Source organism: Plectropomus leopardus, chromosome 12, assembly GCF_026936395.1.
Source record: "Plectropomus leopardus strain MGB_pleo_1.0 chromosome 12, ASM2693639v1, whole genome shotgun sequence".
Classification (NCBI taxonomy): Eukaryota; Metazoa; Chordata; class Actinopteri; order Perciformes; family Serranidae; genus Plectropomus; species Plectropomus leopardus.
The window spans coordinates 23356082-23371618 of NC_142187.1; the positions used below are offsets into that span (position 1 = coordinate 23356082).

General features: G+C 42.7%; 1 protein-coding gene across 1 annotated transcript in view; it reads right to left on the reverse strand.

Moving 5' to 3' along the window:
- The window catches only part of LOC121951898 (solute carrier family 22 member 23-like), an 87613-nt gene that overhangs the window by 48462 nt on the left and 23614 nt on the right, over window positions 1-15537 (reverse strand). The window contains exon 4 of the mRNA XM_042498388.2: window positions 2253-2421. Coding sequence (XP_042354322.2) covers window positions 2253-2421 — 169 coding nt within the window. The remainder of the gene's footprint in view (window positions 1-2252; window positions 2422-15537) is intronic.

The following is a 15537-nucleotide window of genomic DNA, read 5'->3' on the forward strand; positions in this document are numbered from 1 at the left end:
AGCTAAGATTAGAAATTGTACCCTGAACAGGCAAACACTCACATACCATTTAGAGGTGGCAGGGCCTCAAATTAAAGTAACCAGATGTCTTTACAGTGGGAGCAACAAATAAACACCTGACTGCCCACCGTTGTTATCCCTGCCACTGCTTTCATTTATTAAACCCTATTATCTGGTAGTTGTATTGCGTTATGTGGCACATGTTCCTGTGAGTGGTTAGGTTCCTCCTAACAGATGACTGTTGCTGATTTGAAGACAGTGCCACACTTGCCTCAGCTGGTTGCACGTCTCTGGAACAGATGTCTACGCGAGGAAAATGTGCAGAATTAATAATCTTGCACTGGTGGGGTTTTAAGATGTTTCCCCAAATCAGCAAACTGAGATCACCTGCAGTGTTGAACTCCTCAGCCCCATCAGCTCTATTTCTATATTTGCAAGGTCAGCTGCTTTGTCAATGATAAAGCCAATTTGTGCCAATAAACACTGTCTGGCTTAAACAGGAAAGTCAACATGACTCCTGTTGTGAAGCCTGACTCAAGCTCGCTGATGCATCTGTTTATGTCAGTGGAGTGGATTGCTCTATCACATGTGTAGAAAGAGGCTACAGTGTTGGCTGGTTTGCAAATATAAGTGTGCCCTAAACTCTGCAGGTCGAATTCCCTGTCCAATGCCCACTTCAATCAGACTAACAATCTGCTTCTCGTCCTTGAGCCTTTTTCAGCCAGCAAGGCCATGATCGCATTAAAATAGACAACTAACGGGTACAAAACCTCTTCCACTGCTAAGCTTCCTAACAAAGTCATTGCTATTTTCACTCATTCATCAGCATCAGCTCTGTATCATTGTGGAAACCATGGATGGATAAAGAAACCTACCAGGCACAGACTAAAAGGGCCCAAAGTGTCAGGGGCCCTTTTGGCCTTGACCTGGAAATTGTCACTCAAAGTAACACATGCAGACCAGGAAGAGACTGAAAATTATTAAGAGAGACACAAAATGACGACAAAGACATGCAAAACAGCTGCAAAGAGACACAAAGAAACACCCAAGGACTTCAAAAACGGGGAAAAAAACCACAGAGACGCCAGAGACATAAAGGAATGCAAAACAGCTGTAGAGAGACATACCAAGACACAAAACAAACCACAAAAAGGCACAAAATGACTACAAAGAGACACAAAATTCCCACAAATGAACACAAAACTCCCGAAAAGAAACCCAAAACACCAGAGAGATGCATATTGACAACAAAGAGGCAAAGCAACGACAAGGATATTCAAAATGACTTAAAAAAGACACTAAATCTCCATAGAGAAACATAAAATTACTACAAAAGAGTTTAAAAACAACTATAATTAGACACAAAATTACTACAAAGAGACTCAAAATGATGACAAAGAGACATTTACCAACTACAAAGAGACACAAAATCTACAGAGAAACAAAATTACCACAAAATGACCCCAATCCACAGAGACGACAACTACAAACTACAAAAAGACACAGAAAACCACAACAAAAAGAGGCTAAACAACTATTAAGTTTGTCTGTCTATCTCCTTTGTAGGAGAGGTGCCCTCTGCATGTCTGTGCCCAGGGCCCCATTGTTTAAAAATCCACCCCTGGTGGAAATCCCCATCTGTCTGTTCTGCTCTCTGTGTCCCTACACTGATTGAAGCGCATCATATCACAAGAGCTGATGTTGGATTAAAATGGTGCTTTTGACTGTCTCTGTGTGGAAACTCTCTTTATTCTTCAGGTACACCACTGAAGGCCGGTGATAAACATCTATATTCTTGGATTTTTGTCTGCTGCCTTTGTACACATTTGCACTGTGCATCATGGTGGAATAACTGTAGGTGAGCACACTATTTATTGCCTGAGCTGGAACAAAAGAGACTGCAGTGGCTGCAGAGGTCATTATTCGTTAAGGTAAAAGACATTACATTTAATTCAGCTGGGAATTCACTAGTGAAAATGTCCTTGGAGGGAAGACTTTCTCCTTTGTTTGAACCATGTAAATCTGCTAAAGCGGAGTTGTCTTAACAAGGTTTTATTTAGACTATTTTTTTTTAAAAAAAAGGTTGCTCAGAATCTCACACATTTAGAATTTCATAGCAGATGGCACCACATAATTTTAGTCTCTTGTGGAATTTTAACAGAAAGATAAAACAAACACCTTTTAAACTTCAACAGAATAACAAAAGACAGGAAGGTGCCAACATGTAGCAGCTGCTCAAGTGTTTTCCTCACCAGATGTAGGACAGCATCAGCAGCAGGGGACAGATGATGACAGCTTGGAGTACCTGCCAGTCACGACAGAGGTATGCCACCCCGGGCATCAGCAGCTGACCACCCAACACCACAAAACTGGCCACCATGGTCATGGAAAAACGCCATCCTGGCAGGCACAGCTCAATCCCTGGCAGAGAGAACAAAGAGGAGAGGAAGAGAAAGAGAGAGTGCATGTGTTATTCGGTTTTCTGCAACACACAAAGGCACAAAATGAGCATGTACAGCAACAAGGCAAACAGATACAAAACCATTTTCAGAATTATTTGTCAATATGACAACAGCTGCTTGAACCACCTTTTTGTAAATTAAAATTTATCCTAATATTAATTTAACTGGTTTACTAGGTAGGGATTTACACATCACCAAATTAAAAAAATAAGCAGAGATCAGTTCTTACTGGCAAAGTATTTGAAGGCTGGAACTAACTGTCAGCTAACTGACAATGTTAGCTTGTTAACATCTAACTATTTATATTTAAGAGTAAAATAGGAAATACGGAATATGGTGTAATGGCCACTGACGAGATAAAGACAAGAGTACCGTTCTCGAAGATGGAGTTTATTGTTTTGTTTAACAGCTCATACAAACACACTACGTAAAGAAATTTGTCCTGAGACGCACAGGCCAAACATGCAAAAATATACACACTCCCACTCCCCGCACACCTGCCCCCGCCCCCCACCAATCGCCCTCATACACACATCCTAACACATCATGCACAATAGTGATTGGCAGAGAGCTGGGAGATGATGGCTGGCCCCTCCCACACAGTTCCTTGCCCTCGAGGGACAGCGGATAAACAAAACAATTTGCTTAAACAAAGTTCATGGAACCAACTTGGAAAACCAACTGTCTTACAAACCAGTAACAAAGCAGAAAAGTGCATAAAACCAACAATTGGCAAACAATAAATCACCTGGACAATAAACACTCTTTTTTTTTTAACAGTTCCCTAAAGCTTGGAAGATCCGGGTAGACTGCCATCACTTCCAGCGGGACTAGGGCGCATTCTTGCCCTCACAAGGTCCCACCGCTAACTATCTCCCCTGAGAGAGGGACCCACAAAGTCTCCAAAGCAACCTGGAAGTCTCCTCTGCCATTGTGGCCGTCTGTGGGGACAAGGAAGGGGAAGCAGGGAAAAGGGGGTTGGGTAACTCAGTCTCTTCCGGCTGGGGGCTGACCTGAGAGTCTGAAAGACAGGGTGGGTTTGCCAGGGACCTGGCCACAGGGGCTCCCCAGGTCCCCAAAAGGGAAGAAGCAACAGACTGCATGGGGTGTGCGAGGGAAGACTGGGAGGGGGATACCAGTGTCCTTGAAACCTGTGGTAACATGGTCTCTCTGTTAGGGGCCAATCTGTCTCTATGGAGGGCCACCTTCCCCTGCTTGCCTGGCAGCAGCACCCCATAGACCACCTCCTCCAACTGCTCCAGTACTCGCCCGGTCCTGCCCACTGGCTGTCCAACTTAGGAAACCGGCCCTTTTTCCGCTGTGGGTTGTAGATCCAGACCATTTCTCCAACGGAAAAGTGCCTCCCTTTCGTCCTTACATCATAGTTCCGTTTTTGCCTCCTGCTGTTCCTGGGTGAACATGTGGGCTGAATCAAGTCAGTCCTGAAGCCTCCTGGCGTACGTGGGGCCAGGAGGAGTGTCTGGGGAATCTGGTGGCCAGCCAAATGCCAACTAAGCCGGAGTGCGGAGTTCTCTCCCCAGCATGAGAAGGGCAGGCGTGCAGGATGTGGTCTCCTGAACTGCAGAAAGGCAAGCCATGAGCACGACGGGCAGGTGGTCATCCCAGTCCTGTTGGTGCTGCGAGGTGAGGATGGCCAGCTGCTATCCCAAGGTGCAATGGAACCTTTCCACCAGATCATGACTCTGAGGTTGCAAGGGAGTGATGCGAGTTTTGTGCATGCCCAGCTGCTCACACATGGAGGCACACAACACCCAGGACTCAAAATTTCTTCCTTGGTCACTGTGAATGGACTCCTGCATCCCAAAGCAGCTGAACACCTTGTGCCCCAAAAAGTACATCTCCGTCTGCATGAAGTGGCACTTGTCGGGGTGCAGCTTCAGGCCCGCTGCCCTGATCCTGTCCAGCACCAGCCGCAGGGACCCCAGAGCAGCCTCTGAGGAGTTGTCGTGCAGAAGGCTGTCTTGGGTCTGTCCTCTGGAGCAAGTGGAACCTAGTAATAACCGCTAGGGAGGTCTAGGGAGGAGAACCAGAGGGAACCCCGAGACCAGGTCCAGGGACTCGTCAATTCGGGGCAAAGGATATGAGTCCTTCTTGGTAACCCCATTCAATGGTCTGTAGTCTGAGCAGCACCGCCAGCTGTTTATCCTTGGGGCCACGGTGTGGTCGATGTAAGGTCTGTCCTGACACAGCTCTTAACAGTTTAGTCATCTCAGTTACCCATACTGGCCTTTCTTCCTCTCTCCAACTCCCCACCGCAGCTCTCATCGTAGGCGGGCTCGCCATTAGACAGCTCTCAGCCGCTACACCCTACACATTCTCCCTTTCCACAGCCAACTCCAGAGCCGCTTGCAAGGACTCGGGGTGCTGCAGCTGCACTTGTATACGCAGTTCGGTGGGTAGGAGGGCTCTGATGAACTGGTCCCATGTTCATCACTTCACTTTCTGCACCTGTTACTGTTCATTCTGTAGAAGCTCAGCCTGCAAACACTGTCCAAACCGCCTCCGAAGCGCTCCCACCAAAGCCCAATAATCGCGCCTGCCATCCTCAATGAGCAGCATAAGGCAGGACAGAGCTTCACCTGTGAGGCACAGAGCTAGTAGGAGCGCTTTAGTCTCCATGGACCATCCCTCTGCATGGGCCAAAAGTTCACATTGGGTGTGGAAAGCCTCCCAGTCCGACCTACTAGAACACCTGGGCATTTTCACTGTCGTGCCACCTCATGGGCAATGGAGGCCTCCATGTTTGTTTACGTCTTGAGTCTCGTCCCATGACTCACTTCCGGTGTGAGGGTAACGTCACTGACCATCTTCACAGTAGCCTCTCTCAGACGCTCTTTTGCCTCGCGTGCGGCTCACACACACACACACACTCACCGCGCGCCAGCCCACCTGACACATCAAGCACGCTGGCGATTAGCAGAGAGCTGCTACATGGTCTGCATATCTGATCCAACACTGACCTACACTAAAAGAATTTTGTATTTATTTTACAAATATAACACAAGTAGTATACGTTAGCACAACTGGATATCTCCCAATTATTCAGATACTTCTAAATCTGAAATAAACATATTTCTCATTGGATGCATGTTAAATAAAACAAAAGTAATATGAACATTTATATGAATATACATTAATATGAACAAAGCCTTAGCAATTAACTTGAATGTAGATTGTAATCTTTGGAAGGTACACTGCAGATTGTGACACAACAGTGACACAGGTGACTGCTCTTGCTGTGCTTAGGATGTTTCAACCTGTTTTTTTTTTTTTTTAGATTATTTTTCTGCATTTTTTCCTTTATTTAACAGGACAGAATCTAAGCATGAAACAGAGAGGGGATGACATGATGAGCTACCAGGCGCCCCCTAACAACCTGTTTAAGCACATTTTATAAATCACTAGTTTGAAACTAGCTAGTTGTTACAAAGAACTCAAGAGAGACTTTAAACAAAACGCTGGTAATGGATTCAGAAAATGCTGGTGCATTTCAATCCAGTATTTATATAAGAGGAATATGGGATCTGAACATTAGCTGTTTCTTTCTCATGCAGACAGAAACAGGTTGGAGCTGATGAATCAATATCAAAACAAAACACCACCTCTGACAAGGTGAGGCAGACAGGCCAGAACATGGATCCCGACAGTGATGTGACGAAGAGGTGTTATTATGAGATCTCAATGCATTTTTTGGCAAGTTCCACCCTAATGTGCTGCCTGATTGGCTGGTACTAGCCTTAACCACAACCTCATTGCCCTAACTCTAACCACCTCCCACCTGGAAGCATCAACATGACGAGCACTAGCCAATCGCAGCACAGTCCCACTGCTATTACACTTTGTTCTGATGCACGCAAAGGTAATTTCCAGATCATTAAAGCTAATTAACACTACTAACTACCACTACTATTAATTGTAGACTTTTAAGCCAACTCAATCATCAGAATAAATGCTGACATTGTATGCAAATGCTTAATTTCACTGCTGTCAGGCGCAAAACTCCAAAAATAGCTATTTTTCAGGAATTAGAAAAAATGCTGTGTTTTTAAAAGGATCCGATTGAGATAGGTTTGGTCACAAGCTTTTGTTAATTACAGTTCATTGACTGAGAAATTGTAAAATCCACTGATAAATGTAGAGAGGGATCAAGAGATTTATGAAAGAAAAGAAAATAGTTAAATGAGGAGATTGGAGGTTTACCCCCGACAACGACGATTTGTACATTTTATAGAAGATATGTTAAAATGTTTCAATTTTTCAGTATTATGTGTAATGCTTTGCTTAATGTGTGGTTAGGTTTGGGCACACTTGGTTTATGTTAGAAAAACATCATGATCACTACAAACACAGCGGGAAATGTCCCAATTCTAGTTAAAAATTATACCATTTTATTGTCTGATAATTGGTCTATGTGTCACCAAGTGTCATGAGAAACTTGGCTCATACACATGTAATCTGAATTACTTCACACCTATGAAACATGCAGAAACATACAATGCCAACATCATCAGCCAACAACTGGGCTGAATAAACTTCTGATGTTACTTTACTCTTCTTTAACTCATACAGCATTGGAGCCTGTTAGCAGAAGATACAGGAAATGCATGTCAAGTAGTGCTGAGATCCTTCACATACGTTAGTGAAGAGAAAACAATTTATGATGAAAACATTACTAATTACATTCCTTGACTTAAAAAACTTTTTTTTTTCCTTTCTTTTTTTTTTTTTTTTTACATCAGTTAATCTGCAAATAAGCCGAACATGAGTGATTTCAATGTCTCAAATGTCAGGGTTTGTTGCCTCTTCTGTTTTTGGATTGGGTTGGTTAGTTGGACAAAAGAAGCAATTCATCTCGGGCTCCGGGAAATCTACAAAATTATTGACTACCAGATAAACAGAATAATAAATGTGCATCAGTGTTAAAAACAAACACATTTCACTTTCAGAGCTACAGTGCATGACAGATGCTGTGACATTAAATAAAAGCGATAATTCACCATGTACAGTTGTTGTTCGGAGACAGTTGACAGACCAAGACAGTAGGCTGCTGTGAGAGTGAACTAACTAGAAAGAGGTTCCTTGTACTCAATTCTCCTCCATCAGAATGGCACCGATTCATTCACCCAGCTATTAGCATGCACACCACACTGGCAGCCAGCAACCACAGGCAGTCCAGCCCTTTAGTTACTGCAGTGTAGAGGACGGCTTCACATCAAACCATACAACAGTGAACAGCTCTACAATGCCGCTATTCTCATAATGCCCAAATCTTTTGTCCAGCTTTTCATCCCTTTTCTGTTATACTTCACTATTTTTCTTTTTTGCTGCCAAAGAATGTGACCAGTCTCAAGATGGGCCTTTCAAGGTGACAGGGCCAGCATAATACAGTGGGTGTCAGCGGCCCCGCTTCATTCCAGTGGAAAGGACCGGAATTTCAATTAGGACTTGCCCCCTTCTGAGGACATGAATAATGCTCTCTGTTCACAGACACTATCGCAGCTGGAACGACAAAGCCAATGAGCTGAGAGCAGGGCGATGGGTGCAAGACCTGCTGAGTTTGAACCAACTAACCTCGGGACCCGTTCTCTGTGTACTGCTGGGAGAAAAGTGACGGTTCACTGCTTACGGACTGCATGGGATTTGAATTCTTAGGTTATGTGTAAGACATCATGTGCGCTGAACAGGCCACCGCATTGTGACCAGTACATCCTGTGGTGAGCTATGGAAAAGTCCTTGAATGTACATATACAGGACAAACTACATCAATAATGTAAATATATTCAGTTAATTATATATAAAATATGGCACATTCTTTCCATAAACACGAGTTTGCTGAGAGAAAAAGAGGCCTGAGCTCCTTACTCCTGCTGACCCTAATCCTCCTCAACCCACTAGATCAGCATTCCCACAATGCCCTGCTGCAGCCTGTGTTCTACTGACATAAATCTACCACTAACTAATCTGATGACACATACATAAACTCAATGAAGCTGCTAAATGAGGATCTCTGAGGTGAGAAAACATGCTGGACATGCCAAGTTATTACAGCATAGACCCATTTAAATGCATTTGGACAAACACTGTACAAAGTGAAAATGACATCATCAATTATCAAGCCAATAGCCAATTAATAATGGTGATAATCCCCAAAGAAGCTTTGCCTGGTTTGCTGACTTCGGCAAAACAAGAATATGAATCACACTCTCTGGTACACGCCACAGTAGTTCACCAGCCTTCTGTCAAAAACACAGCTCAGTCAAGGAAGCTCATTGTTTTACAAGTGAAAGAGATTGGTTGACCACCAACTGCACTCAGTACAGCCACTCCCTATACCCGCAAGCTAATGTCATGACCTTCTACTGGTCACATGAGGTCCATATGGCCCAGTGCCATGACTCCACTGCCTAATCCTGGCAACTTGATCTGTTAAGTGTAACTTAATGATAAAGAGACTCTAAGGGTTCTTTTCTCTACTTTAAGATAACAGAGGATTGTTTGCTGTGATTAATTTTTATGGCATAATTATGACTCATACTCAAGGCCGGACGCCTTCTTGCAGGTGCTGCAGGTGAAAAGCAAAGCGCAGCTGTAATAAAGCCTCTATCCATCAGCTTAACTCCTTCTTCTCCTTTACATCTTTTACCTCTACTGCTTTGAATTCTTGTGCCTCGTGGTCAATGCAACCAGATGGTTCCAGACCTGTAGACCACCAGCCATGTATTTGATTGGTTTAGCCATTAAAATAAATCAGGTGTTGTGGGGACTCCCTAAAAACTTGGTTGTGGTTTTGCAGGACACAAAAGCACACACTCAAGTAAACTGTGACTGTCTCGGTCCATGGGTGCACATAAATAACATATTTTCACTCTGCTGATATTTACGTTACATACTCTCAGGCCCAAAATACACACACATGCACAAACTGGACCTATACGCATGCATTCAATTGAGAGATGAGAGAACAAAGGGGCTGTCCATGGACAGAAGCCCTGAGCAGTTAGGGGTTCAGCGCCTTGCTCAGGGGCAACTTAGCAGTGCCCAAGCGGTGAATTGGTACCTCTCTAGCTACCAGTCTACACTCCATACAAGATACAAGGTAAGTTTATTGTCATTTTCCTTAAACGTAGTTTAAGAAGAAATTAAATTTAATAGTGATCCTAAATCCTAAATACTTGGTCTGTACTGGGACTTAAACCATCAACCCTTCAGCCCCCCCCCTCACCAAAAAAGCAAAAATCCTACATTATTTTGGTCTGATGAAAATAACAAGTTGGACTAAGTAGCAATGTATGAGCTAATTTTAATTCCAAGGCTTGGAAATTTAGGCAAACTAGACTGAATAATAGACATAACACGTATGAAGGAATGTTTTTCAATAATTTGTATATTTCTACCCTATGTACATGGAAATTAATAGTTGCCTTGTAGCCCGTTTGGGCTGGGCATCTATGCCAGATACTACATTGATAGCAGTATACAGACCCCCGTCTGAGTGGAATTTTGTTGCAGTTGTAACGTTCCAGCAGCATTGTCCAAACAGGATGATCAACCAAAATAAAATCAATAAACAACTTTGTGGGTTATGATTTTGGTATCTAATCCAAAAAGTTACCAGACCAACCAATTAAATGTTTACAGTCCCTGATGTTATGGTCATCAATCCCAGTTTCTTTCAGCTGGTGAAACGAGAAGTCAATTAAAATCAATTTAAACAATTTAATTGAAAAAGTGAATGAAGAACTAATAAATGAATGAATGACATCATCACAAATAGCTTGCTGCCTCAAAGGTGAGGTGACAAACTGCATCTATATTTAATATATTTATCCACAAACATATTCAGGCCTTTAATTTGTCACCCATTTCCTGCTAGATACCATAGGTCAAAGTTTTGCTTCTACATAATAATGTACATTTTGTATGTAAGCCCACAGGCCTGCTTCACCTCCATCTACACCTCACTGGATGGGTGTGCCGCCACTGCTGTTGCTTCAGCAATACATTGTTAAGGCTCACCTTCAAAGCTGTGGTCACAAATGAAAATGCAAACTAAACTCAGGCACATGCAAAGCTGCTGATGAGTTTTTGGAGTGCTTCCTGCTAGTGACAGGTCAGTGCCGCCTCGTCAGCAAACAGCACTTCCCTGATTAGGACTCAATGAACCTTGGTCTGGAATTACTGCAGATCGAAGAGATTTTTGTGTGAAGGCAAATTGCATCCTCAGTTGAACATAGTGACCACACAGGAGAAAAAAAATCAAACAGTGTGGGGGCGAGTGCACAGCACAGTTTAACCCATACTTAATCAGGACAGTTTCTGAGAAAAGGACATATTTCTCTTTAGGCTAAGAAACACCAAACTGACATCAAAGAACTAGTGGCGAGGAAGGATGACTGTTGCGTTGTACCTGAATACAATACAAAGACTACAACCAAAGGCCAATTAGCACGTACGTTCCACACCTGTGTGAGAGGACATAACTCTCCAGCAGCAGGCTGCAGTATTCAATATTCATTGCAAAAGGGAAACTGGAAGACAGAGGACTGATTCAAGATGCTAGTTAGACAGTTAGCACATTAACAAATCAACCTAATGTTGAAAGAACAAAATATATTTACTGTGCACGAGTGAACTATAACAAAAACAGCTGGGAAACATATCTGTTAGAGAGCTCAATGGCTCAAAATGATCTTACTTACTATAACAAGTTGTTTTAATCTCGCACTCCTGACTTTAATCATTTGTTTGCATAATCAAACAAAAAGGGTAAAAGGGTAATGATTATCACTTCTCAGGATTTTCCACATTTTTAAAATATTATTTTCTTAATAATTTTTGAGAAACAAATGCGTATCAGCATAACAAAATGAGGTATACAAAGATATATGTAAACCTGCATAATACTGTGTTACACTTTGTGCAGAACCATACTTTTGCTGTCACACGTTAATTGATGAACCGTAAAAGAGATATGTCTTACATATATGAGAAAACAAAGAGACAAAGAGAAAGAAAAAAGAAAAACCTAAAACAAACCTAAAAATAAAAACAACAACTACAACAAAAACTCCCAGAAATTATTCTTAATTCTTAATTAATAATTCTTTTTTTGTTTACAGAGCTGGACCGTTATAAGGAGTGCTGCTGAAATACATATACCATCTGGTTTTTCCACTGCACCACACTCCCGCAGCCCAGAGCACACTCTGGACAGAGACAGAGCAGTTGAACATCAGGAGCAAATAAACGTGATACACAACTGTTCTGTCTAAAACTGTCTAAAAGTTTACATTCACTGGCCTCTGCAGCAGCTGCTCCTCTAACCTATCAATCTGTTCTGATCAGCTCTGAACAGATCAACTGTTCAACCCGTGACTCACAAACTGCTGCTGACAGAAAAAAAAACTCATGACGAGCTTTGCCTGCCCTGAGTTCCCAGACCAGCAAAAACCTCAGAATTTAGAGGCAATACCGAATGATACAAAGGGACACACACACGTTTAAAAGATGGAAAATTTGCCAACGGTGTGGACACACCACAAACACTAGGGCGACAAATGTTCACTGATGGCTCTAAATTGAAAAAAACAGCAGACTGTCGGCTTGGTGTGTGAGATCCCTAACCCACAATATAAAGGGACTATCTGTGATAATGGGACACATTTCTCTTAAGGTGCCCTTCACACATTTAAACATTACATAATCATGCAAAAAGCAATAGCACATCTCCTGATGGCAGATCATTAAGATTCTGGGTACATATGGGCAAGAACAAACTGCAGTTTCTTTACAATTACTCATAACGTCAACCAAACAGTCCAAAGGGAGATTCCACAGCAATTTTTTCTCACTTTGTTTATAGATAAGGTGATTGTGTTTGCATACAAGTATCCTGAGGGCTCCTCCTTCCTCCCAAGCACTGAAAAAGGGGCTATTGACTAAGAATAAGGCCGTACTCATTGAGTAGTCTCTTATCTGGAGGTGCAAAGAATGCCAACAAACCTCAGCTAGCCACAGGCCCTTCCCTTTGATCTGTGTGTGCTGAAATTCTCAGCAATCACACCATAAGTAAAATACCACCAGAAGCACACTTACCCTTAATAAAGTTTGTGTTTTAGTATATCCTAACTATCCCACCACTTCATCACTGCCACTCTTTTCCTCCCACACACAAAAAGATCAGCACAAAACAAAGTTTTTGGCTCTCCAGGAGATACAGAACAGAGTGACTGATATACAGCTTGCACTCTAACACAGAAAGTCCCAAATTTCCCTAACATAAGAAATACACCAGTCTCAGACCAAAGAAGAACTGAAAGAGTATGCATCTTGCACTCATCAGAAGAAAGAGCAAAGGTCGCCCATGCTGATTTTGACAATCACTGGACTTCACTCAGGAATTTGCGACGTGAGATAGCTTGAGGTTATGTCGTGCAATGTCTTTCACAAACAACAACGGTTAAAAATTACACCACGGCCATGTGGTTACCCTGTGTGCCTTTAAATGGGATGCGGCCTCCTGAAATTTAGACAAAGAGAGAGAAAAACAGATGTAGGAAAAGTAGGATGTGGCATAATGTGTTAAGGGAGGAAGTCTGCTGAACAACCAAAAACGCATACTCTGCACAAAAAAGAACTTTAACCCTGCTTAGAGGGGAAAAAACTGAGTGTGCACCTTAACCCATTTATCAGGAGACAGCTTGAGCGGACTGTGTGGACGGATGAGGACGGGTTAACCAGTGTATACAGGAAAATACCTTTCTTTGGTTAATATGTATTTACCATCTGTACACAGTCTGTGTCTAACCCTGTCTCTCTGTATACTCAACCATCCTGTTCAGGTATTTCGTAATGTTCAGACTTAAAGTCGCCTTGGTGCATCTGATGGCAGCACATTATCCCTGCAGTGGTGTGGGTTGGACCTGGCTGCTGTCCTCGGAGACACATACCATATGATGGGAAATAAAAAGCTGCTCTCTTCAGAGTTCAGATCTGGCATGCACTACTCACGTCGGGCCAGACTGAGCGATATCCGTAAATGGCAAACAGTTTGAACAAAGAGAGCAAGACAGGTAAGGAGAGTAAGGCAAGCAAACAAAGCATGTCGTGCCTGTCAGACTGTACCAACAAACAGGAATCTGTCACTGCCACAAAGGAACCCATTTACACAGATAAATGCACAGAGCCTCCATCTATCTGTGCTGTCCCTTGTGCCTCACCTGTGTGCAAAGAGATTAATGCCTGTGGAAACTGGAGGGAACCACAGAGAAAAAAGACCTTCATTTACAGGCAACACAGGAACGGTGAAGAGGACAAGACTGACAAAACACAGCATAGCACAGCAACAGGAAGCATACATCACAGATTATCCTGTGTGAACACAGGAGCATTACTCCACCGTCAGAGGGAAGGAAATATGCACACAGAGACAGCTGGGGAACACCAAGTGGCAACCTCCAGAGCAGAAAAATGAAGCCAACATGGAAGGGTAGTTCCTCTAACAGCCATTTGAGGCGGACTCCAGGCTGAGTCTTTTAACATTATATACATCATATTAAAACGCCCAGCTTTGCAGCAGAAACAAACATGTTTAAAGCCTAGCACAAAAATGGTTTTGGTCTCTATAGCTAATCTCAACATTCATGACAACTCTACAAAGGATGAATGCAAGAAGTATCACACAGGAGGGAGTGCTGATTTACTGTATATCATCACGGCTCGGCCGTAATCACAGCCATGATGATATACAGTACAACAGCACTCCCTTTCATGTGATATTGCTTTTATAGGACAGTTCTACAAGTGGCATTTATTAGTGAACAATAATAAGCAACAACAAATTATGATTTGTTTGTTTATTTAATTGTTTTTTTTGGCTCCATCGACACAAATAGTTCCACCACCGCTGGAACTGACAGCTGTTGCCAAGCAACACATAAACATCTTCCTGCGCACTAGCTTGTTACTTGTGTAAAATAACACTACATATTATGCGCAGCCCAGCTCCTTAGTACCATGAACTGTGTGTTTCCACTGAAAAAAGAGTCAGTTAAATGTTGCTTTGGTGGCCTGTGTGATTCAGATAAGTCAGTCTGATCAGACAGTGAGTCGCTCCAGCATGTGCACACTCACTGCCATGATCTCTGTCGCCTCAAGTCCTGCATCAGATCATTTGTGTGTGAAGTGTCTCTCAGGCTGTGGTTGGTGTAAGACGAGTATGTCCCTGCCTGGCTGCACATATTCGTAACATCTTTGACAGCTGGTTTATTCCCAGGGAACGGTGTTATAACAAAAGCTGGCCATTGCAGCTGCTGCCCTTCTTGGCTGCAGGTGGAGGGCTTTTACATCAGGCTGAATTTTGCTCAGGCATTTTGCCTCACTCTTCAAACATTACTATAATCTTCTGTAACTTTAGATAACTACTGACAGTTAATGGTTGCCTAATAAACAGTTTAGAACAAAAAAAAGGGTGATACCTGCATAGTAAAAAGTCTGAGTGCTGTTGTACCGCATTTCAGCATTCATGGAATATGTCTCGACCAATCAAATTGCTTGGTTGGAACTAACTGTAGCTCACTTGTTTATATTTTTTAAGGTTTTTAATTACACATTTTTAGGGCTATGGCTGCTTTGATTTGTCTATAAGGCTTCCCCTCAGGTTATTGGTCAGATCCATTCCTCACTCCTTACCAGCTCTACCCTCTCTTCCAGTGCTACGTGTCATTAGTAGTTGCACTTCCTTCATTTACTAACCATCAGCCCTTGGTATAACTTAACAGCATGTATCACACAGAGGCCACTCAGGGGACACAGGAAAAGTGGACAGGGGTGGAACACCCTTGCCCTTGTTCACATTAAGCCCAAACTATCATGGATCAACTGCCATTCGTAAGCTTAGCGCTATACTGCATTTTACAAGTCATTGGAAAACTTATTTCAAGAGACTGAAAGCATCTGCAGATAACTGCAATACATCAGCACTTGGTACCTGGTTTAATCAGCATTCAATTTAGGAATTACTGTTTATGATTTGTACCATGATTAACTATTTTTG